Genomic DNA, 24,514 nt, shown 5'->3' on the forward strand with positions numbered 1-24,514 from the left:
CATAGCAAGGGGATTTGAGTACAGGGGCAGGGAGGTACAGGGCCTTGGTGAGGCCACACCTGGAGTATTGTGTACAGTTTTGGTCCCCTAACTTGAGGAAGGACATTCTTGCTATTGAGGGAGTGCAGCGAAGGTTCACCAGACTGATTCCCGGGATGGCGGGACTGACATATCAAGAAAGACTGGATCAACTGGGCTTGTATTCACTGGAGTTCAGAAGAATGAGAGAGGATCTCATAGAAACGTTTAAAATTCTGACGGGTTTAGACAGGTTAAATGAAGGAAGAATGTTCCCAATGTTGGGGAAGTAAGAACCAGAGGTCACAGTCTAAGGATAAGGGGTAAGCCATTTAGGACCGAAATGAGGAGAAACTTCTTCACCCAGAGAGTGGTGAACCTGTGGAATTCTCTACCACAGAAAGTTGTTGAGGCCAATTCACTAAATATATTCAAAAAGGAGTTAGATGTAGTCCTTACTACTAGGGAGATCAAGGGGTATGGCGAGAAAGCAGGAATGGGGTACTGAAGTTGCATGTTCAGCCATGAACTCATTGAATGGCGGTGCAGGCTCGAAGGGCCGAATGGCCTACTCCTGCACCTATTTTCTATGTTTCTATGAGGAACGGTTGAGCAGGTTGGGCTTATACACATTGGAGTTTAGAAGAATGAGAGATAATCTTATTGAAACATATAAGATAATGAGGGGGCTCGACAAGGTAGATATGGAGAGGATATTTCCACTCATGGGGGAATCTAGAACTAGGGGCCATAGTTTCAGAATAAGGGGTCGCCCATTTAAAACTGAGATGAGGAGGAATTTCTTCTGAGGGATCTAAATCTATGGAATTTTCTGCCCCAGAGAGCTGTGGAGGCTGGGTCATTGAACATATTTAAGGCGGAGATAGACAGATTTTTGAGCGATAAGGGAATGAAGGGTTATGGGGAGCGGGCAGGGAAGTGGAGCTGAGCCCAAGATCAGATCAGCCATGACCTTATTGAATGGCGGAGCAGGCTCGAGGGGCCAAATGGCCTGCTCCTGCTCCTATTTCTTATGTTCTATTTTGACAAATGGCTGGCCAAAGCTAGGCAGTTGGAAGTTAAATAATGTGGTTGTAAATTACTTGGGGTAGAGTTTTTAATCAGTGGTAGATGTGGCAATCGGTGGGATTGGAAGGGGCCAGGCAAATGTGGGTGGTGAGGAATACAAGTGGTCAGAGATGGCCGTGCTGGTGATGAAGTCCACGGGAGATGGCGAGGTTAAGTGAGTTTCTGTGAGTATAGGTAGAAGAGTTTATATGGAGGGAGAGCTTTCGGGAGGATAAGACAGCAGTGAATTTGATGGGGCGAAGGCAAGGGGAGTTCAAGTGGAGATTGAAATCATGAAGGATGAGGAGTTGCTCAGTACATAGGCTGAGGGGGAGGAAGATATCTTGTGGTGAAGCTTGTGGGGGAGGGAGGGGGAGTTGAGTGGAAGACAGTGAAGATTTTAAAGGAGAAGTGAGATGCTCGAAGCAGGAGAAGATGGAAGGGAGTAGCAGGAGAGACCAAAGTGTGACGGTGATAAGGACCACGCTGCCACCACAGCAGATTGATGGGAATGCTTTGATAAATCTCTGTATTGGCATCCTGACTTTGACTATCATCCATGATAAAGTCATAGATGGCAAGGGCCTTTTTTGTGAGTGAGCAGCAAATCTGGAGGGAAATGGGGAGAAGGGCGATAATTATTGATCCATTGACTGTCTGGGAAGGAGTGGTTGGTGGAAAGGAAGGTTAGTGAGTTGAGCCCCCCGTGCAAATACTGAGCAAGAACATGGAAAAGGATACGGCCAGGAGTTACTGCTCTCAAATAGGTAATGACAGGCGGCCTGCTGAGTCTGTCAGAAAATACCAAGCGACACACAGAGGGTAATTGTGTGTTCGGGGGGGGTGGGGGGGGGCGGGGGGTTCAAGCCTGGGACAGCAGCAGGAGAAAACAAAAGCTGAAGACTAGTGCTAGGTTGAGGTAGGAATCTGCAGGAGCAAAGAACTTGAGGGGAGAGGTGAAAAGTAGCTGGGTCAAGTGAGGAGAAAGGGAGAAGAGGGAAGCCGAGAGGGCCCAAAAATATAAAACTAAGAGCCAACAGTCCATCCACATAAGAAATAGGAGCAGGAGTAGGCCATACGGTCCCTCGAGCCTGCTCTGCCATTCAGTAAGATCATGGCTGACCCTATCCTGAAGTTTATTTCATGTGTTGGTCAGTGTGAAGAACTTCCTGGCACCATTCCTAAATTTTTCTTTTGGTCGTTTGAACCTGTGCTTCCTTGCTCTACTGTCATGGTTTTGTTTGAAGTAGTGTTCCAAATCTACTGTCTCTATTCCATTTACTATTTTAAATACTTCTTTCTCAACCTTCTCCTTTTGAGGCTGAATAGCCCGAGTTTTCCCAGCGTTTCCTCAGATAATTGATACGTATATAATGTCATCATCATCATAGGCAGTCCCTCAGATTCGAGGAAGACTTGCTTCAACTCTTAGCATGAGTTCTTAGGTGGCTGTACAGTCCAATACGAGAACCACAGTCTCTGTCACAGGTGGGACAGATAGTCGTTGAGGGAAAGGGTGGGCAGGGAGCCTGGTTTGCTGCACGCTCCTTTCGCTGCCTACGCTTGATTTCTGCATGCTCTCGGCGACAAGACTCGAGGTGCTCAGCGCCCTCCTAGATGCACTTCCTCCATTGAGGGTGATCTTTAGCCAGGGACACCCAGGTGTCAGTGGAGATATTGCACTTTATAAGGGAGGCTTTGAGGGTGTCCTTGTAACGTTTCCGCTGCCCATCTTTGTCTCGTTTGCCGTGAAGGAGTTTCGAGTAGAGCGCTTGCTTTGGGAGTCTCGTGTCTGGCATGCGGACTATGTAGCCTGCCCAGCGGAGCTGATCAAGTGTGGTCAGTGCTTCAATGCTGGGGATGTTGGCCTGGTCGAGGACACTAACGTTGGTGCGTCTGTCCTCCCAGGGGATTTGTAGGATCTTGCGGAGACATCGTTGATGGTATTTCTCCAGCGACTTGAGGTGTATATAATGTAACTACTTCTGCTCTGGCTGATCTTGACCTGTGCTCTGTTTTTCCTTAATTGTAGACTCTCTTTGAATCATATTCGCACTCTGCAGCTGGATGAAGACATCCTTTCTGTATGCTACAGCCCTAATCAAAGACTGCTAGCAGTATCGCTACTTGATTGTACCATTAAAGTATTCTACACGGACACACTGAAGGTAAAAAGATTGCTATAAGGCCTCACTCAAACCTTGTGAAATACATTTGCAAAAGAAGCCCTCCCTGGCTAAACAATGTTTTGTAGCCTGTTCACCTGCTTCTCTAACACAGGCAAATGCTTACGGTCAGGTAGCCATGATGGGGGCCATATTTATTTTAAAAAGTACTTCTAAGAAAAATGTTTGTTACACACGTGCTTCCCTCCATTGTATGATACGTGATATAGCACAAAAGGAGGCCATTTGGCCCATTGTGGTAGAGCTATCCAATTAGTCCCACTCCCCTGCTCTTTTCCCATAGCCCTGTAAATGTTTTCCCTAAGTATTTATCTAATTCCCTTTTGAAAGTTACTAAAGGTACAGCGTGCAAGATCCGGAATGTTCCGGACTCCGGACCGATTGGTGGCAAGGTTGTCCGTAATCCGTAAAATGTTCTAGAATCTGGACCCGCCGACCTCGAGGTCCCGCCGCTGCCTGACCTCGGGCCTCGCCTTGCCGCTGCCCGACCTCTGGCCTCACCTCACCGCCGCTGCCTTTACCTCGGGGCATCTTCACTGGCCCGCCCGAACACCACCTCCATAACGGAGCCGCCCGACCAGCTCCTCTTCGGCGGGTCCCCGCCCGATGGCAGAGCCCCGCCCAAACACTTCCTCGGCGGCAGGGCCCTGCCCGATAAGCTCCCCAGCGAGCACCCGCCCCCCACCTGATGTTCTGAAATCCGGAAATACCCGAACCTGGGCTCGGGTGTTTCCAGATTCGTGACATCAGAAAGACGTTCCAAAGTCCGGAAAAACGCAAAATCTGGAACGGCCTCGGTCTCGAGGGTTCCGGATTCGGGACGTTGCACCTGTATTAAATCTGCTTCCACAACTGCTTCCTCAAAGAATGATAAGCTAACCCACTGATCTGAGGTAGCATAGCCTGTGCTTTATTTTGTATTATTACACCAAGCTAAATGGGTACAGTAGTCCATTAGTTATTGTACCAGATTAACAACCCAGGTTCAAATCCTGCCATGGCAAATCTGGTCATTTGTAAGCTAACATAAAAATAGCCATGAAAGCTTCTGGTTTGTTGTAAAAATCCAATTGGTTCACTAATGTCCTCAGGAAAGGAAGCTTGCCACATTTTTGCAATATGACCTACAGAGTCAGAGCCCAACCTGACACTGGAACGAAGCAAAGTGAGATTCTGGAGGGGGTAGTGTCACTCCAATTCACTTCAGAGTCAGTTTGGGCTTTGACATCTGATCCAGTTTAGTGTCAGTGCAAAGCCAAAAAACACTTTGCACTGATGCTAATCCCGCAGAGTAAATGCACCCTAAGTTTCTGCATCAGAGGCAAATTTGAAGTTATCTAATGCCTTTAAATCCTCTGAGAAACAGGCCAGTGTTCCACCCTGTGGTTTGCTCAAAATGATAATAGTGAAAATACATGATGCCGATCAGATCATAAATAGCAGCACAATGTGGGAAGATAAATGAAATGTGTTGATTTTATGGTTGAAGAAAAATGAAACATTTAATTTGTGTTGTTTTGGATGTGGCTCAGAAATGCTGCAGAAACCAGGAAAATGTGTGTGAATGTTTCCAGTTGCTTGGTGCAAGAAATGTTAAACTTGTGTAAGCTGACTTTTTTTTTTTAATTATTGTTTTTCACCACTTGTGTGAAAGGTTAATCAAAGCACATCATTTGATCTAAAAAGGAAATGGTCAGTTCTAACATTTCTTCTTTTTGTTTTATCTCTGCAGTTTTTCCTGTCTCTTTATGGACACAAGCTACCTGTGCTCTGTATGGATATCTCTTCTGTACGTTTGTTCACCTTTGTGTCATCTGATCAATATTAGTGTATGTTGCAGAATAAAGGGAGAATAAATTATTTCAAAACATTGGGGACAATTTCGGCATAATTTATCGTATTTCATTTTGGAATATGGTTGCTTCTAACTCCATAAATATGAAGGGATTGAATTTTTAGTAAAGTCAAAGCAAGGTAAATGTGGACATCATTGAGCTAATGTCACATCTCTATTTATTTATCAAGTCCGCTGGAGATCTTGGGGTAAATGTTATTTTGTGCTCGCAGCAGGGATTGATCTTGAAGGGATTGCAGGTCAGAGTTAGAGCTACAACACTGTCGCCCAACCATCCGACTTGCATTCTCTTCGAGCTGGCTTCCTGCTGTGAACATGCAAAATGCTGAATTTACCCTATTATTAGCAAGATATAGTTATAGAAACATTATTGATCTTCACATTCATGCTTCATTTCTACACAAGTCCTTTTGTTTTAAAACAAGTGTACCTAAACAGAAGGAAAGTGTACGTGACGGGGGTGGGTGGAGGGGAGGGGTTTTATACATAGTACTCGCACACCTGCAAGAGCAGAGGTGTGTTTTGTTCTGCTTCAGCAGTCACCCACTCCATCTTCCACCATGCCAGTCTCGTGGAATGAAATCTCCTGTGCTGGGAGGAGTACGGTGAGCAATCAGTGGGGCGGCTCCCCAGAAGGCAGAGAATTTGAGTCTCGTGCTGTTTGAAGATGAGTTGCTTCTGCCATTGAAAATCGTAACACAAAATCATGTACATCATGTCCGTGGGTCACCTGATTTGTATAGTAGTGGGCCTGGCATTTATTTTTGGGATAGATGTTATTGATCCGGCACTACGCATTTCTTGTGTTTTTGGTGAGAAGGAACTTCTTGGTTTAGCTGAATGATTTGTGAAGATTGACAAACAACCTCTATCGATATGAACGTTTTCGATTTTTAGATTCTTCTTTCTATGATTTTTTTTCTGTTGCTTTGTTTTTACATCACTGTTCGTTATATATTTGTAGGACAGCACTCTGATAGCAACTGGTTCAGCTGACAGGAATGTGAAGATTTGGGGATTAGAATTCGGTGACTGTCACAAGTCTCTCTTTGCTCATGACGACAGGTACGTTTCAATTTTCCAACAGACGTAAGTGCCAATATCTCCTTCATGAGATCATAGGAGGAACAGCAGCTAATGGCCTCAAAACCAATTGAGGCCTCATCCCAGAGACTGATTTCGGTAGCCGTTATCATTGTTGCTGTGTCAGATTGTCGTGGGAAATTGTGTGTAAAAGTCTCGTCTCAGCTCATTCATGTGATAATCAGTGCAGGTACAATGTCCGGAATCCTCGGGACGGAATCCTTTCCAGTTTTGGGGTTTTTCCGGATTTCAGACAAGAAAATCTATAGTCTGAAATCCGGAATCCTTGACTGAATCCGTGCCGGGTTTTGAGCAGCGAGGTCCGAAATCCGGCAAAACCTGCAATCCGGCATGGATTCGGTCGAGGATTCCAGATTTTAGACATGATTTTCTGTCTGAAATCCGGAATCCTCGACCGAATCCTTGCCGTATTTTGGGTTTTGCCTCAACTATCTGGTTTTCGCACAATAATTCCGGACAACTCCGCTATGCGCAAAATGTACGGTTTTCGGACAATTCTGGTTTTCAAAGTTCCGGAATCGGGATGTTGCACCTGTATAACAACAACAATATCATAATTCATAACACTATGTTAAATCCCAACACTGGGCACGATTGCAACAATGTCGAGGACAATGGGGGCATTGTACCTGCATTGTTCAGTGTTACCATTTGAATGGATATCATTTCTATTCCATGTTGTCGACATTGTGGAATGTTGTGCCCAACTTATTTGCAATAGAGAGCTTAAGAAATGTGTTGGTATTACTGTTTTCAGGCTAAGCTTAGACATACATTTGTTGGCCATTAGTTGGGGCTAGACTACGTTTCTGATGTGTATTGTTGTGGAGAAGTGAGTGATGTTTGGTGAGGTGAAGAGAATGAAATATTGGAATTTATATCTGGGAAAAGTGAATTGTACAGTAATTATGCCAAAGGGATTTGATTGATAATGCTTGTGTAAAAAGGTTTCAAAACATTTTGTCAAAGAATATCTTTTAAATTTGAGTACTGCGAAATGTATAATAAAAAGCATCAAAAGAAATGCTTGATAGTAAAGGATAACTGAGGGTGAAAGTGCTGAATAGGGTATAATGAAAGAACTGTTCGGAATGTTTCAAATGGTTATAATTACTGGAATTGTGAAATGTTAGAGTTCTACTTGAAGCTGTTTAAACTTTCTGTGTGAATGAACACTTAAATGGTTTCAGTTGCTTTAACTTTTAAATGGTTAGAACTTTAAATTTCAGTATAAAGAACAGCTGAAATAGTTACACATTCAGAATAGAACAAAGAGTTAGAGATGTAATGGAGTTGTTTCTGCAATGGTGTTTAGGGGGGAGTAAAGGCAATAAAACTAGTCTATTGTGAACACGTTGTTACTTGAATTTTAAAATTTCAGTTTGAAGGAGTGTATTGAAATACAACTGGAGCATATTAAATTATGAATTAATCTACATTTAACATGCAATGAACATATTGAATATATAGAACTGGAATGCATTTACTATCCAGCTGGAATGTACTTAGCATACAACTGGAACCCATTTAATAATGGATTCACATTTAATATGGATATGGGACACATTAATTTTACAAATAGAATTTACTTATGAATAACGGGTACGCATTTAATAACTGAAATGCATTTAACAGGAACATGTTTTAATATATCACTTCCTTCAGTATGAAGGAACACACTTAATATATACTTGGAAGTTTCAGCATACTGGACTGTATTTAATGCTGAAGCTATTTTCTTCAGGCACAATGGAGGCTGGAGTGTGAGCAGTCAGCAAAAAGGCCCTGGGAGGGCAGAGCAAGACACTAGGGCTAGAAGAAAAAGGGATGATGAGAACAAAACAAATAAAACGTAATACAATGTAGGTTTAAAAAATAGCAAAATATGCACTCTGAGCAAAAAGAGCGTTTTTTTTAAAAAGGGACAGAGAAAATATCTAATCCAGAGCAGTAAGATGGCTTCCTTGTGCATTTTATGGAATTTATTCTCTGAGTCGATTGGTTTGTGCTAAGCATCTGGTATTATCTGTCGTGTAGTCAGCATAGTTTAAACACAGCACTTGCAGAACTCTGCAGTCATATGTATAATTTTAGTATTTCACATACAAATATATATATATATATGTGTAAATACATATATATATATATATATATATAGGTAAATTTTAGATCAATGCTGAGGGAAAGACAATTTCTTAGCAAAATCGGTGACCCAAATATTGATTATATTCTGGCCTGTTTCCCTGCAGTGTAATGCATTTGAAGTTTGTAGCAAAAACTCACCTTTTCTTTACTGCGGGGAAAGACCGGAAGATCAAACAGTGGGATGCTGACAAGTTTGAGCACATTCAGACACTGGAAGTGAGTATAACTTCAGCTAAAGTAACATTAGCCTATGCAAACAGTTAGGAGTGTGGTTCTAAGGTGGGAGTTATTAAGTTGTTTTTTCATCTACAAATGGTGGTGGTGCTCTTTGGAAAGCCTTTCCTGTATATTTGTTCTAATAATTACAAAGAGTAAGATCACCATTTAAATAATTGTACAGCAAGAAAATTAATTCTTGCTTTGAATTCACACTCAAAGCTGGTTACCAAGTGGCAGAGTAAAACACTTCAAAGTCTACATATTTTAATCATTTTTCTATATTTTTATTTTCTATCATTGATCAATTTCCTCTTAAACTGATTGCACCCATCAGATATGCAGCATTGTTCACTCTTTTATTCGGTGACATTGCATTCCCGGACTATAAGAGACGTATGCTACTAATGTTGTGGAAAGGTTGCAACGTTGCACACAATCCGTCGCCACCTTTCAAAATTCTTGTATTCCTACTTTTTGTTTCCTACCCTTTAGCCAATTACTTTGTTTATACAGCAAGTGAAAAATAAAATAATTTAAAAAAATTTTTAACGTTTTAAATGGGAGGTGGGGTTAGCACAACAGATCATCACTTCATAGTGGTACAATATGGGTTTGTCAACAAGGATATTTGCCACTCTTGGTTTCTTGTCATGATGAGGTACAAAGTGGAGGCCAGGCACTTTCCACAGGGACAAAAGGAAAATCAGGGACAACTACCATAGGCCTCTTGTTTGCAGATCAGCATCAGCATAGGCTTGGGAAAGTGAAGAGAGGAAGTTGGGAAAAGTTTAAAAACTTCAACATTTGCAAAAGGAAAATAACTTGATATCTGAGATTTATTAGATTGTGAATGAACCAGTCAGGCAGAATATTTTGTGGCAGTGGAGTGGCTCATCTTAAAGGGCAAGGACAGACCAACAAGGGTTATCCCAGCAGAATTTGTGTTGGATGATAATGAGAGCACTGGAGCTTCAAAGAGGAAGTATAGCCACGGGGCAACACTGACATCCTCAAAGGATTGGAATGCCAAAAGCTATAAACTCACAAAGAAAATGACTTCTAATAAATAGATTTTATAACTCTAAGAGAAATTATAAGATTATTCTGAGAGCTCTTCACTAACAATTAGACTACCCACCAGTTTTAGAGACGAAATTTTATATATTCAATTCTGTGGAAGTTTCTATAATAGTACGGTGCTTGTTATACTTGGGTGCAAGTTCTACAGTCCGGAATCTCATACTCGTCATTGTAAATATCAACCTTTTAATGGTTTGAACTGTTTCCTGGAATCTGACTCATCATCATCATAGGCAGTCACTCAGAATCGAGGAAGACTTGCTTCCACTCTTAAAATGAGTCCTTAGGTAGCTGAACAGTCCAATACGAGAACCACAGTCCCTGTCACAGGTGGGACAGATAGTCGTTGAGGGAAGGGCTGGATGGGACAGGTTTACCGCACGCTCTTTCCGCTGCCTGCGCTTGACCCCAGCTATTTACAATATTCATTAATAATTTAGACGAAGGAATTGAATGTAATATCTCCAAGTTTGCAGATGACACTTGGGTGGCAGTGTGAGCTGAGAGGAGGATGCTAAGAGGCTGCAGGGTGACTTGGACAGGTTAGGTGAGTGGGCAAATGCATGGCAGATGCAGTATAAGGTAGATAAATGTGAGGTTATCCACTTCGGTGGCAAAAACAGGAAGGCAGGATATTATCTGAATGGTGACAGATTAGGAAAAGGGGAGATGCAACGAGATCTGGGTGTCATGGTACATCAGTCATTGAAAGTTGGCATGCAGGTACAGCAGGTGGTGAAGAAGGCAAATGGCATGTTGGCCTTCATAGCGAGACGATTTGAGTATAGGAGCAGGGAGGTGTTACTGCAGTTGTACACAGCCTTGGTGAGGCCACAACTTGAATATTGTATTCAGTTTTGGTCTCCTAATCCGAGGAAGGACATTCTTGCTATTTGAGGGAGTGCAGCGAAGGTTCACCAGACTGATTCCTGGGATGGCAGGACTGACATATGAAGAAAGACTGGATCGACTAGGCTTATATTCACTGGAATTTAAAAGAATGAGAGGGGATCTCATAGAAATATATAAAATTCTGAAGGGATTGGACAGGTTAGATGCAGGAAGAATGTTCCCGATGTTGGGGAAGTGCAGAACCAAAGTCTTAAGGATAAGCCATTTAGGACCGAGATGAGGAGAAACTTCTTCACTGAGAGAATTGTGAACCTGTGGAATTCTCTACAACAGAAAGTTGTTGAGGCCAGTTCGTTAGATATATTCAAAAGGGAGTTAGATGTGGCCCTTAAGGCTAAAGGGATCAAGGGGTATGGAGAGAAAGCAGGAGTGGGGTACTGAAGTTGCATGATTAGCCATGATCATATTGAATGGTGGTGCAGGCTCAAAGGGCCGAATGGCCGCCTATTGCACCTATTTTCTATGTTTCTGCATGCTCTCGGCAATCTTTTGGTGCTCAGCGCCCTCCCGGATGCACTTCCTCCACTTAGGGCAGTCTTTGGCCAGGGTCTCCCAGGTGTCAGTGGGGATGTTGCACTTTATCAGGGAGGCTTTGAGGGTGTCCTTGTAACGTTTCCTCTGCCCATCTTTGGCTCGTTTGCTGTGAAAGAGTTCCAAGTAGAGCGCTTGCTTTGGGAGTCTCGTGTCTGGACAATGTGGCCTGCCCAGCGGAGCTGATCAAGTGTGGTCACTGCTTCAATTCTGGGGATGTTGGCCTGGTCGAGACAAAATATTCTGCCTGACTGGTTCATTCACAATCTAGTAAATCTTAGATATTTAAGTTTTTTTCCTTTTGAAAATTTTGAGGTTTTTAAACTTTTCCCAACTTGCTCTCTTCACTCTCCCAAGCCTATGCTGATCTGACTGTTACAAACATAATTGAGGAGGACTAAAACAGCTTCACAATTGTTTCTGTACTACAGCATACTGCCTGCCTCTTTAGATGTGTATACTCTTGGTAATTGTTACAAATTGTGACTGCTTTCAGGTTTTTTATAGATCTGTAAAGCCTGTCTGATCAGGCCTGGCTGTTATGTGGGCTTCTTTGTTCTCTCCACAGGGACATCATGGGGAGGTCTGGTGTCTGGCCATCAGCCCTAATGGAGATCACATAGTTTCTTCCTCTCATGATAAATCTTTACGGCTGTGGGAGCGAACAAGAGAGCCAATTATCCTGGAAGAAGAGAGAGAAATGGTAATGTCTTTAATTGTTGGAGCGAGAAGGTCTAATTGTTAGTTAAAATAGGTCTGTGAAGGAGCAAAGTACGTGGGTACCTGTGTATTCTCAGGCTAGCAGATTTTCAAGTAAGATTGTGAGGTTTAGTAGAGAAACCATTGCTATTCACCTCTGGATCCTGGGTTCAAATATAACCAGGCTAATGGGATGGGCATATCCTTTGTCTGTCAGCTGTGAGCCTATGCTATTGAGGAACTGGGTTGAGACTGCTCAAATTCAGTTCACCATGTTTCAACGCAGTTCCTTTTGGGAATAGGTTCATAAAACAACAACAACATGCATTTATATAGTGCCATTAACTTAGTAAAATGTCCCAAGGCGCATCACGAAAGCAATATCAAACAAAATGTGATACTGAGCCACATAGGGAGATATTGGGACAGGTGACCAGTAACTTGGTAAAAGAGTTGGGTTTAAGGAATGTCCTGATCTTGGGGCCTAGGCAGCTAAAGACACGGCCGCCAATGATAGAGCGATTAAAATCAGGAATGCGCAAGAGGCTGGAATTGAAGGAGCTCAGAGATCTTGGAAGGTAGCAAAGGCATGGATGAGAGTTTCAGCAGCAGATGAGCTGAGGCATGGGCGGAGATGGGCAATGTTACGGAGGTGGAAGTGAGCAGTCTTGGCGATGGAACGGAAATAGGGTCAGAAGCTCATCTCGGGGTCAAGTAAGTTACCAAGGTTGTGAACGGTCTGGTTCAACCTCAGATAGGGCTGGAGTCGGTGGCTAGAGAAAGGAGTTTGTGGCAGAGACCAAAGACAATGGTCCTTAAATTCCAGTCGGGCAAACAACAGAAAAAGAGAAAAAAGATGCGCACTTACCCGTTGCTGCTGTGCCCTGAGGCCTCTCGTGACTGCGCGTCGCAGCGTGTGCACATGGGGACATGCGCAGGCCGGGAGCTGGAGACAGCAGCCAATCAGGTGTAGTATAGATTCTCATTCATAGTAATAGGAGTTCCATAAGTCCGGAACTCCTATTAGTATGAATGAGAAAAACCCCCGCCCCAAACACCCAAAACACAATAAAAAACAGAAAATAAACTACATATTTAACATTCATTTAAATTAAAGTTGTTATAAAAAAATATATTTTCCCAACTTTTGAAAACATTTTTTTAATTAAGCCTTAAAATAAACTAAACGTAGTGGGGAGGGTTTTTAACAATAAAATGTGTTTTTATAACTTTATTTTAAAGTGTTTTTTGTATTTTTAAACTCTTGCGCCTGTAAAAGTAGGCTATACGCCTGCTTTTTCAGGTGCAAGATTTTAAAGGACATTTGCAGGACAAGATGTTCGTAAATATCAGAAATCTTGCCCTGCAGTGTCCTCGCTCCCGAGATACGGAGGATCTGTCAAGCCAGAAACTTGACAGATCGGCATAGCCGGTTTTCAGTGCATGCGTAGAAACTTCGTACGGACCCGGGACATCGGAATTTCAGGGCCAATGACTTCGGTCTTTCCAATATTTAGTTGGAGAAAATATTTGCTCATCCAATACAGAATGTCGGACAAGCAGCATGACAAATCGGAGGCACTGGAGGGAGTCAAGAGAGGTGGTAGTGAGGTAGAGCTGGGTGGTCGCAGCGTACATGTGGCACCGAATTTTGTATTTTGTTGATATCGCCAAGGGGCAGCATGTAGATGAGAAATAGGTGGGAGCCAAGGATAAATCGTTGGGGGATTCCAGAGGTAATGATGTGGGAGTGGGAAGAGAAGCCATTGCAGATGACTCTGTGGCTACGTGGAAAGATAGGACTGGAACCAGGTCCCACCCTGCAGACATTCTGCCCCTTAGATAGGGTACAGGGATCATGGTGCTGGATTAGCAAACTAGAAGTTATGACTTCAAATCCCAACTTGGCAAGATTTGAAATTGTGTTCAATAAATCTGGTGAGCTGGCATCAAGAAGCCATGAAAGTTGCCAGATTGTTGTAAAAAACCCAACTGGTTCACTAATATCCTGGAGGAAAGAGAAAATGCCACCCCTCATCGGTCTGGCCTACACGGGACTCCAAGCGCACACTATGTGGTTGACTCAATGCCCTCAGGTGATCCCAGCGGTCGTCCCCTGTGTGATGATAGAAAGACCCTGAAGCTTCCTGATGGAGGGAGTGGGCTTTGTAGCAACCTACTCTCCCTCCATTTTGCCTCCACCCCTGCTTGAAGGCTTTGGTCTTGGAGATTTTTGTTCTTTGGACTACTTGCCTGGGTCAAAGAGCAGGAAACTGGGCTGAGATGCTGGCAAGATTGGCACAGTGGCCGAAGTCTTGCCCAACCCTATAAGTGGCAAAAGAGGGAGATCTGGTCTTCAGTGTACTGCAATAACTCTTCTAAAGTTTGAGGCAGACCTTTCAAGATTTCCCTGCAAGTTATAGGGAGAATTGAGCTTCCAGTTGTGTATATAAGAGCATGTTATTTGGTTTAGAATTTTTGCATTGTGTGCATTAACTATTAATGAGCTCTTTTCCCACAGCAAAGGGAAGCTGAATTCGAAGAGAGTGTGGCAAAGGGAGATGAACCAGTGGTGAGTATCTCACTAACAGATTAGCCTCATAATGTGCCTTTTATAATGTTCCAATGGAGTCAGTTGCACAATCAAAGTTGAGGACACACCTGTAAGCTTCTCCCATCTATAATATATTAAAATCTTCTGTCTCTGTACCCTGGCCCAGTTATCCCCTGTTCTGTTACCCGACTTCACCTGAAAACTACATGCAACATCATGGGAGATTGACCAGTACTTCATAATTCATTTGAACAGTTTGTAAAAGTATATCTTGTTATGAAGTATTCGTTCTTTACGATATTCTTGCTAACAACCTTGAACATGATATTAACATAGGCAGACATCGATGGATGTCCATGCTTCTTACTGGATTTGATCCTTGAGGCTGCACTGATGGTTTACAGAACTTGCTGACAGTGTTAGCTGTTGACTTCAAATGGGAGATGTTTATATTGCTCCTCTGTAACCCTATGTGTAATGAGTAGGATTGCAGAATTAGATGTAAGGAATCTATGAAAACAGTTTCTCTTGCTTGAGGGTTCATGCCATATCTCCATTTTTCCGCCTGTTATTGATTTACCCGACTGAGGTCTCGATAACTATTATAGAGCCAGTCAATGTAATGTTTATGAAACAATACAACAAAGGAGTTTTCACTGAAATTACCTTTCACCTTACAGGTTCCTGGAGAGAAAGAAGGGGAAGCAGGCTTACCTGGAAAGAAGACTATAGAAACTGTTAAAGCTGTAAGTGTGTAGAACCAATAATGTATTTCTAAATTGACAGAATACTCTTTATATTTTAAAATGAGCACTGTGGGCCCCACTGTACTTAGTTGTTGAATGTTTTTGACAGGCTGAGCGTATCATGGAAGCAATTGAACTGTACAGGGACGAGACCAAGAAACTGGAGGAGCACAGTCAAGCTTGTAAACTTGCAGGCAAAAAGGTTGGCATTTTCATATAGTGATTACATAGTTCCTTATATTATATAGCCATCTAGGACAACTATTTGCCAAAACAATGTAATGTGAATGCCAACCACCTCAGTGAATAGCAGTTCTGGAATATACTCCGAGTCACGAAGACAGTCTTATCAGCGTTTCCCCTAACAACATGTCCTGACAGCTGCATGCCGATCATCTGATAGGATATCAAAATCTAAACTATCCAATCAACCAGTCAGAACCAAAAATCCAGTTCTATGATTGGATAGCTTGAATCTAAGCACTTCTTGTTCCCCTTATTGCCACAAAATGGTGTTATAGGGTTAAATAGATCTTCCATCTCATCCTTAATTTTGAACAATAACTGGCATTTTTTAATGGAGCTACACTTGTCTTTAGTTTTGGGAAATGAAGGGCTCAAATAAGTGTTGTGAGTAGGAGAACCATTAGGAAATAGTGACCAGAACAATGTTATGTTCCATGCAAGAATAAAAAAGGATAATGAGGAGTGAAAGATCAGGGTGCTGGACCGGAAAAAGGCAAAATTCTGTGAGGTAAAAGAGGAGCTGGCCCATATTAACTGGACAGAAATGTTGGCAGACAGGTCAACAGATCAGCAGTGGGAAATCTTCAAATGTGAGATGGATAGAGTACAAAATAAATATATTTTCTCAGCTTTCGTGTGCCTCTTTGCTGCGTCTTTTCACCCTCTTAACTATTCTTTTGTTCTCTCTGTTTCTTTTCATCACCTCACTGATCTTTTAGATCATCTATCAGTTTTCTATTAAGGAGGTCATTCAGTCCATTAATTTCCTCTGTCTAATTGCTTTATCTGCTATTTCTTCACCTCCCCCTTTACCTCTTTTTTCCCAACCTCACTGAAATGCTTGCTTTTCTTACAGTTTTCTTGATGAAGAATCTACACCCAAAATGTTTACATTGTTTTGTTTTCCTCTTTGTAGATTTGCCTGACCTGTTTACACCCAGCATTTTGCTATTTTTATTTTGGTTTCTAGCATTTGCATTTTTTTTCCTTATAGTGAATCTTTGGATGTTTTTGTACATCCGATGGAGTAAAAGTGATACAGTGTCTTAGAATAGAATCATAGAATGGTTACAGCCATTCGGCCCATCGAGTCTGTGCAGACTCTCAGCTAGCCCCACTCCATTTTCATTTTCAAGAAATAGATTATATATTTACAGGTTTTTCTTAGAGTAGCTTTTGGTGAAGCTTGTTAATGGAAAACAAGTATAATTTATATACAGGACCAAATGCGTGATGACTTACTCAAATCAGATATCGGGAATTTAAAAAAAATACTACAGATGCTGGAAATATGAAACAAAAACAAAAAATGCTGGAAACACTCAGCAGGTCAGGCAGTATCTGCAAAGAAAGGGAAAAAAATAACGTTTCAGATATAGCCTTTTGTCAGAACTTTGTATGATGATCTCTTATTACATGATGTAATATCCTCAGTTTAACAGCCTTACAGATCTCACTCTAGCATTAGATCAGCTTGTTGGCTATTTTTGTGGTACGTGGAAGGTAACTTACATGATCTTTATCCTTCCCAGTTGCCGCCACCTACTAACCCCATACTGGCCGCATATGGAAACATCTCTGTAAGTAGTCTAAATCTTCCTGGTTGTTTTATCATTTTTGTTCCCGTTTGTAAACACTATGCTACTTAACAGTCTATATCATAGATTTGAGTTATTTTGTAGACTTAATTCTCATGCAAAATCAAGATATAGTCAATAAAAGGCTTTCCGATTTTGGAGCAGATGGTATCTTCGGCAGGGCAGGATACCCCCTCACTTTCCGGCATATCTGAGGCGAACAGGGATGGAGATATGCTCAAGGACGCACTCCACCCTGTCTGCACCTTTTTCAGAAGGCAGAGGTCTGATGCAGCAGGAGGAAGAAACAACCGCAGTCTGAGGACAATTTTCTCCCCACTTTTTCATGATGCTGCTGGAACCTGTGCATGGTTGTGCTCTGAGGCCCCCTGTCAATTATTCCTCTGAGGCCCTCGCTGTGACCATTGAATGTTGCATGCTGGGGTCTAGCAGGCAGCCCCTACATCCAGCATTCGAACTGGGCAAGTGACAGAAATCACAGCAAAGGCCACAATTCCCTCATTTGCATGTCATTTGCACGGCCATGTGTGGGTATGCACATTCTGTACCACTGGGCCCACCCTCTGGAAAAAGTGGGGAGAAGGTAGAGCCACACATCCATGAGCCCATTAACAGTCCGTCCCAGCCCGAATCTGTTCTAATCTGGCGGCTGGGACTGGAAAGGCTAGGCTAGTAACTCAACACTCTTAACAGCGACTGCAGTCTCTCTTAAAAGATATGTGCTTGTGAAGGCCTTATAGTTAATATTTTGTTTTATTACTTTTTTAAAAGTATTTATCATTACATTCATGTTTATATCTTCTTTGGAGGAGTATTACATCAAGACACTGCTACAACTGGTTGAAGTGCCATCCATACATAGCTCCAGTTACCTTATTTTTTAGTCAAGGACAATTCCTTTAATTTGCAAATTTGGAAGCAGTGCTACTCCACTATAATAATTTGTTTCAAGAGTGTAGTAGTTATTAAGGCTTGAAAGGAAATTGTCAGGTCCAAACTAGTTTGTTATTTATGTTGCCTCTGGCAATGGGAAAAGTAATTTTAAAGCAATTTAATTATTCATGAAAGAAAAATGACAATGGAATCACAGAATGCTTATAGCAAGTACAATTCAACTGCTGTGATATTTAATAATTTTATGTGTTGGCTGGTTTTGGTATTTAAGTAATTTATTAAATTTTTCTCAGCCCTCCCGTTATGTCTTGGATGTTATTCGAAAAGTCAAATCAAGGTGAGTAACAATTTAATCTGGACATTCACTTTAAACTCGTAGCAAATTAAACCCACAAACTTCTGAATCAGATGCACTTTTGCCTCTGAGTCTGATGGTTGTGGATTCAAGTCCTATGCCAGAGACTTGAGTACATAATCTAGGCTGACACTCCAGTGCAGTATTGAGGGGGTGTTGCATTATCAGAGGTGCTGTCCTTTGGATGAGACGTTACTCTGAAGGTCTATCTTCCCTCTCAGATGAACATAAAAAATCCTATGGCACTTTTCGAAGAAGAGCAGGGAAGTTCTCCCGGAATCCTGGCCAATATTTATCCCTCAACCAACATCACAAAAAACATTACCTGGTCATTTCCCTCTTTGGCTCTGATGCACTTTTGGATATCCTGAGTTCATGAAAGACCCTATATAATTGCAAGTTAATTCTTTAAATTAGTCAGAATAGTATATAGCCATTACTGTCATTGCTTTCATAACCCAAAACTGCAGGATACCTAATGTCAATTGAATTATTTTAGTTTCTTGTCTCCAAATCCAGAACAACAGGTGTAGTTGTGTCCCAGTTTGCACTACAAGTATATTTTTTAGTTGATCCAATTCTACTGTCCTGTGAAAAGTTTGTAGTGCATGCAATTGTTGTAATATACATTTCTTTTTTTGGTGGTAGTGGGGGACAACAAATCAGCATGTTTTGCTGGATTTGTTTGTTTTGTTCTTGACCAGCCAGATTCAGAGCCCTTCTAGTCCCAAATGCAACTCAATGGCACAAAACACCTCAACTGCACTCTCTATAGCCCCAGATGATTCTGTGTCTCTGTTGGCTTAGCAACAGGATTGAACTACTATGACATAATCAGCTTACTACCATAGTGAATTAATGGCCCGGATTTTGCTATACTAACAACAATGAGGCTGTCAGCACTTGCCGTTATTCCACGGTAAATCTGACTGCAACTTCTGGCGTTCGGACATGCGCAGTTAAATGCAGAAATCAGGACACTGCTGTCAAGTGTTACCCTGTTCAACCAGCTGTGCTGTTGCAGTTTTCGCCGACGGAATCTGCACAGAAATCACTAATGGCGTAAACTTAAGGTAATTACCCACTGGTCTCGCAGTAAAGACGGATGATAAAGTTAGGGCTAGTGCGATCAGGAGTAAGTGAGTTTTTAATGGTGTAATAAGTGATAATTACTGCTGAATGACCTCTCTGACACCGAAAAAATAATTTTACAAGTGTGGAGTCTCATTCCCTCAGAAGAAAATTAATGTTGCAGATTTTTTCCGAATTAAAACTTTTTTTTTTGTTTTTCTCTTTCTCTTTTATGTCTCACTTAATTTCATGTGTATGTCCAAATCTTTACTTCGCTTCCTGTACAGTGATTTAAATACAATTAATATTTCCTGTTTTATTACTTTCTGCTTTGCAGTTTGCGTGTCTGTGAGGATTTTTCAATCTGATGGTTGAAGAGCCTCCCTGTTGCTTTCCCAGATCCTCCACACTGGATCAGATGCCCAATTACTAGAAATCTCTGCCGACAAGCCCACGAAAAGTCTCTAGTCACCTGTACGCGAGGTGAATGGCAAAATCAGGGCCATTATTCATTGTAGACTTGCACTTGCACTGCTGACTGGACTGGGAGATTTGTTGATTTATTTTATTGAACATTTATTGTTAACCCATATATGATAAGTGTAGTCCACTTTAATCCTTTTCTTAATCCCAGAGAGTTATCACATATTGTATACTTAAACATTCTGGTATCACTGCAATAACGATGTTTATAAATATTCACCAGTGGTTTAAACTGGTGGAGGCTGGATAGTCATAAAATGAAGGGAAATATAGGAAACAAATTTTGAACTGTGCGTACTTGCAATTTAAAAAGTGTACATTTTTTGATCATTTGGTTGTCTTGGATCTTTTCTAGTGAGATGGAGGAATCCCTGCTTGTTCTGCCATTTTCCTACACTCCTGACCTGCTCACTTTATTTAATGAGTACATTCAGCTGTCTCTAGAGATTGAACTCATTTGCCGTTGCCTTTTCTTCCTCCTCAGGTAGGTATTCCCCTTCCCCCCACCCACCCACCACAAATGAAGAAAGGGGGATTGGGTTGGCTTGACTAGCTTTTTTTGTTGAATTGTCTTTCAATTAGGAATTTTTGCTCGTGCAAGCAATTTTCTTCTCCCAAAGACAGAGTTTACACAGAGACACTGTCCTTTGTGGAACTAGATTTGAATTTAGTGGAAATGGCTGAGGTGAAAAGATCTCTGTTGTCTATAATATTTGTAAATAAAGTAAATATGCACAGCAGATGGTATGTTGCCATTTTTTACAGGAGGATTTGAGTATAAGAGTAAAGACATCTTACTGCAATTATATAGGGTCCTGGTGAGACCGCATCTGGAGTACTGTGTACAATTTTGATGTCTTTACCCAAGGAAGGATATACTTGCCATAGAGGGAGGGCAACAAAGGTTCACCAGATTGATTCCTGGGATGAGGAGATTGTCCTATAAGGAGAGATTGCGTAGACTTGACCTAGGGTTTAGCAAAATGAGAGGTGATCTCAGTGAAACATACAAAATTCTTACAGGGCTTGACAGGGTAGATGCAGGCAGGATTTTTCCTCTGGCTGGGGAGTCTAGAGCCAGGGGTCACAGAATAAGGGGTCGGCTATTTAGGACTGAGATGAGGAGAAACTTCTTCACTTAGAGGGTGGTGAATTTTTGAAATTCTCTGCTCCAGAGGGCTGTGGAGGCTCAGTGAGTATATTCAAGACAGAGATCGATAGATCTTTGGATATTAAGGGATATGGGGATAGTGCAGGAAAGTGGAGTTTAAGGTAGAAGATCAGCCATGATCTTACTGAATGGTGGAGCAGGCTTGAGGGGCCGAATGGCCTACTCCTGCTCCTAATTCTTATGTTCTTATGTCTCAGCCAGTAGTTCATAGTGAGTGTGAATCTTGCCCATAACTTTTCAGTGATTAGCAATCAAGGTCAGAGAGGGGTACAAAGATGAGAGATGTACAATGTGGAAAAATTGATAGTAATCAGTAGAGATACGGCTTTGAAGTTGGAGTTAAGGCACTGTTAGGCTAAAGTAACTTTATTCTTCGACAGTTGTGTCAACAGTTCCCCACAGGAAGTTCACAATCTCAGGCATGACACCAAGGAGAGGTAGAGTGTGGAGGCTGTCTGCTTCCCCACTGAGAAAGAGGTCAACAAAATCAGACTGAGTCACCTTGGGTCACTCCTATCATTGGCAGCTACCTGGAAGCAGGTTGTCTGTCCATTTGGTACTAAATTTTAAAACCGGGTATAAAAATAAAACTGGACACATACAGTACAAAACGTAATCAACTGGTTGTATAATTCTACCTGTTTTTTCCATCAGAATTCATTTTGGACAGATCACAAGCAGTCAGATGCTCCTTACAGTTATTGACAGTTTGAGAAAAAACACAATGGGAAAGATCAATGAAATGAAGGTACAGTCGCTGTTTTTCCATAGCTAACCAGTAGCTTATGAACATAAACAAAGTAAATTCCAAGGTAAATGAGTAGCAACAAACCTGCTGACATATAGGAAGAAGTCCCTAAAAAACCAAAGATCTACAATGAGCATACTAATTCCATACAGGAACAAACTTATAATGGAATGTTTTAACATAAACCTGTTTTATCCGGCTATCTTTGAATTGCCATGCAGAAAACTCATTATAAAGCAAGCAATGTTACACAATAGCATTTTCTATTCATGAGGAACGATGAACAATCTGTTGTATTGGAAAATGCCATAAGGGAGTTTCATTGTGCTCCTGGAAGGATTTGTTTCACTTGGTGATAATGCCAAGTTTGAAACTGTTACAAATAAATCATCTTAATACATTTTTAACAAAGCTGTTTAAATATTTTAGCCAAGTATTGATCCCAAAATAAAATAATTCCAGCAAAGCGTGGCAATATTGTGAACAATGGCCCCGGAATTTACGGTCCTGATGATGGTGAACTGGTAGTGTTCGCTGTCATTTTGCCTTTGAAAGTAACCATAACTTCAGGATTTAGCCCATGCGCAGCGTGATGCGGAAATCCTGAAGTTGCGGTCTGTCCTTCACTGCTCCTCCACGGGCTGCACTGTGCCCCCCCTCCCAGAGCCAGTAATCAGTGTAATTTGTCAAATCCTGGAAACTGACAGCAACTTTTTCTGTTAAATAACCCATTAAAAATTTTGGATTAGGTGTAACTGGGGATTTAACAGCCTATTTAATGCTAAACAAAGGTTATTGCCCTAAAAAAACAATTTTAATTTTGTGGAGTGTCAAATATATTCGTTTTAATAAAATATATATATTTTTTAAAGCTCGTTCATCTTTATTTCAGGTTTGCCATTTCCTCACGTGAGAGCCCCAATCTTTGTTTTTCTCTCACTAACATTTAAAAAAATAGAATCAAAGGCACTTACCCACTTCCTGGTTCGCTGCCTGAGAGAATTCTGCATTTTGATTGGCTGCTTGGACAGCTTGCAGCTCTTCACTGGGAATCCCCATTAACTTGCGTTGATTTCAATTGCACGTCGGAAAAGCAGAACTTCTCGCCGCAGAGATCGCAAGATCTTTGTGGGAAGCTTACTTCGGGGCATTGGTGAACGTCTTTGCTTCGCCGCTGACCACAACTTATGGACCATTGTTTTAAAAAAATCCCCAATAAGTATTATTGTTACATTTTGGAAGGGGTATCTTAATCATTCACTTACTAGGCTAGCATTTTGTGGACATTTTTATTAATAGTAATTTATTCGGTTTATTATAGTCAAGTTAGAGAGAGGGGAAACAAAAAGCACATTACTTCCAAGGCATTTACTGCAGAAATGGTCTGTGCTCAGTAGTGCTCATGCTAGCAAAACCTAAGTATTGTTTAAAGTCGAGTAAGGCAACAAACAAGGGAGAGATGAAGCACAATGCAAAATGGAAACTGGCCAAGTAGCTTCAGGCAGATATCAGACACCTGGGTTACACCCCCCAGGACTGACCAATGGAGGAAGTTCCAGAAAACAGTGCGAATAACTGGGTCAATAATCAGTAAATTATGAATAGTTTAATAAATATATATTTGATTACAAAGCGATGGTTTTCTCTCTCTTTCATGTGTGTACATGCATGGCATAAAGTTACTCTGATTTTGTCGCGGGGTATCCTAAAACTAATAACTTATGACGTAAGGGTAGTACACCTGCAGTTTGTTACATCGCACCTTTTGGGTTACAGGTTCAATCACACACAATATTTCACCGAGCCTGTCGCATATATCGTGTGTTTAGCACCTGCTGTTGATCTAGTGCAGGTTGAAAATGGCATGGATATTTTATAAATATATTTGAAATCTTCACTTTTTCATTTCTATTTCTGTTCTTCTATGACAGGATGTCATTGGTTTCAATATGGCTGGACTGCAGTTTTTGCAACGGGAGATAGAAACTAAAGAAGATGTGACCTTTTTTGCTGATGCAACTGAGAGATTCAAAGAGAAGAAAAGGAAAAGAAAGATAAGAGATAGAGCTGTTCTAATGGTTGTCTAGGATTCATGCAAGAGCCTCCAAATTTAATTTAATGTTGCGCCATATAATGCCACAATAGGCTAATGAAAGCTGGTACAACAGAATTGAGAGAAATATATATCTGGCCCAAGCAATCAAAAAAGATGCCTCCCCATCGCTGCCTTTCTATTCATCCAAGTTTATACTACACACAATATAACTGAGCCTTATTACCAATTCATTATGCATTTATTTGGATCCTTCTGCAGTACAAAATGCCTGCTCAGCAACTCATGTGTAAATGTGCTTTAATAAAAACTTTGTTTTTAAAAATGTGTGCCTTATGTGAAATACAGCAGTCTGTCACTATTTACCCTCTTTATATGTTCTTCATGAGGCAGTCACCAGGAATTACTGCTGCTGCAAGAAGATCGCTTATAATTCCCATCCCTTTTGGCAGCATCTGTCCTTGATAACTTAGAGACTGTAAATTCAAATCCCACTGTGGCAGTTTAAGAATTTGAATTAAATTTTTAATTAAAAAAAAAAAAAATTGGTATCAGTAAAAATGACCACGATGCTTTCAGATTGTCCTAAAACTCCAACTTGTTCACCAATGCCTTTTAGGGAAGAAAGCCTGCTGTCCTGACCCAGTCTGGCCTGTATGTGACTCCAATTCCACACCAACGTGGTTGACTCTTAACTGTGCTCTGACGTGGCCTAGCTAGTTGTAAATGCTAACCTTGCCAGTGACGCCCAGATCCTAAGAGTTTTTAAACAATTTCT

General features: G+C 41.4%; 1 protein-coding gene across 4 annotated transcripts in view; it reads left to right on the forward strand.

Annotated features, from left to right (window-relative positions):
- wdr3 (WD repeat domain 3) overlaps positions 1-24,061 on the forward strand; it is a 57,437-nt gene extending 33,376 nt beyond the window's left edge. For all 4 annotated transcript variants that reach the window (XM_070893511.1, XM_070893510.1, XM_070893509.1 and 1 more), the window contains 13 exons: positions 3,119-3,254; positions 5,005-5,061; positions 6,092-6,192; positions 8,481-8,592; positions 11,687-11,821; positions 14,339-14,389; positions 15,052-15,117; positions 15,227-15,319; positions 16,896-16,943; positions 18,149-18,192; positions 20,120-20,248; positions 21,590-21,683; positions 23,615-24,061. In XM_070893511.1, the coding sequence (XP_070749612.1) occupies positions 3,119-3,254; positions 5,005-5,061; positions 6,092-6,192; positions 8,481-8,592; positions 11,687-11,821; positions 14,339-14,389; positions 15,052-15,117; positions 15,227-15,319; positions 16,896-16,943; positions 18,149-18,192; positions 20,120-20,248; positions 21,590-21,683; positions 23,615-23,770 (1,222 nt within the window). In that variant the 3' untranslated portion in view covers positions 23,771-24,061. The remainder of the gene's footprint in view (positions 1-3,118; positions 3,255-5,004; positions 5,062-6,091; positions 6,193-8,480; positions 8,593-11,686; positions 11,822-14,338; positions 14,390-15,051; positions 15,118-15,226; positions 15,320-16,895; positions 16,944-18,148; positions 18,193-20,119; positions 20,249-21,589; positions 21,684-23,614) is intronic.
- The last annotated feature ends 453 nt before the right edge of the window (positions 24,062-24,514 follow it).

Source organism: Pristiophorus japonicus, chromosome 11 (genome assembly GCF_044704955.1).
Source record: "Pristiophorus japonicus isolate sPriJap1 chromosome 11, sPriJap1.hap1, whole genome shotgun sequence".
Taxonomy (NCBI): domain Eukaryota; kingdom Metazoa; phylum Chordata; class Chondrichthyes; family Pristiophoridae; genus Pristiophorus; species Pristiophorus japonicus.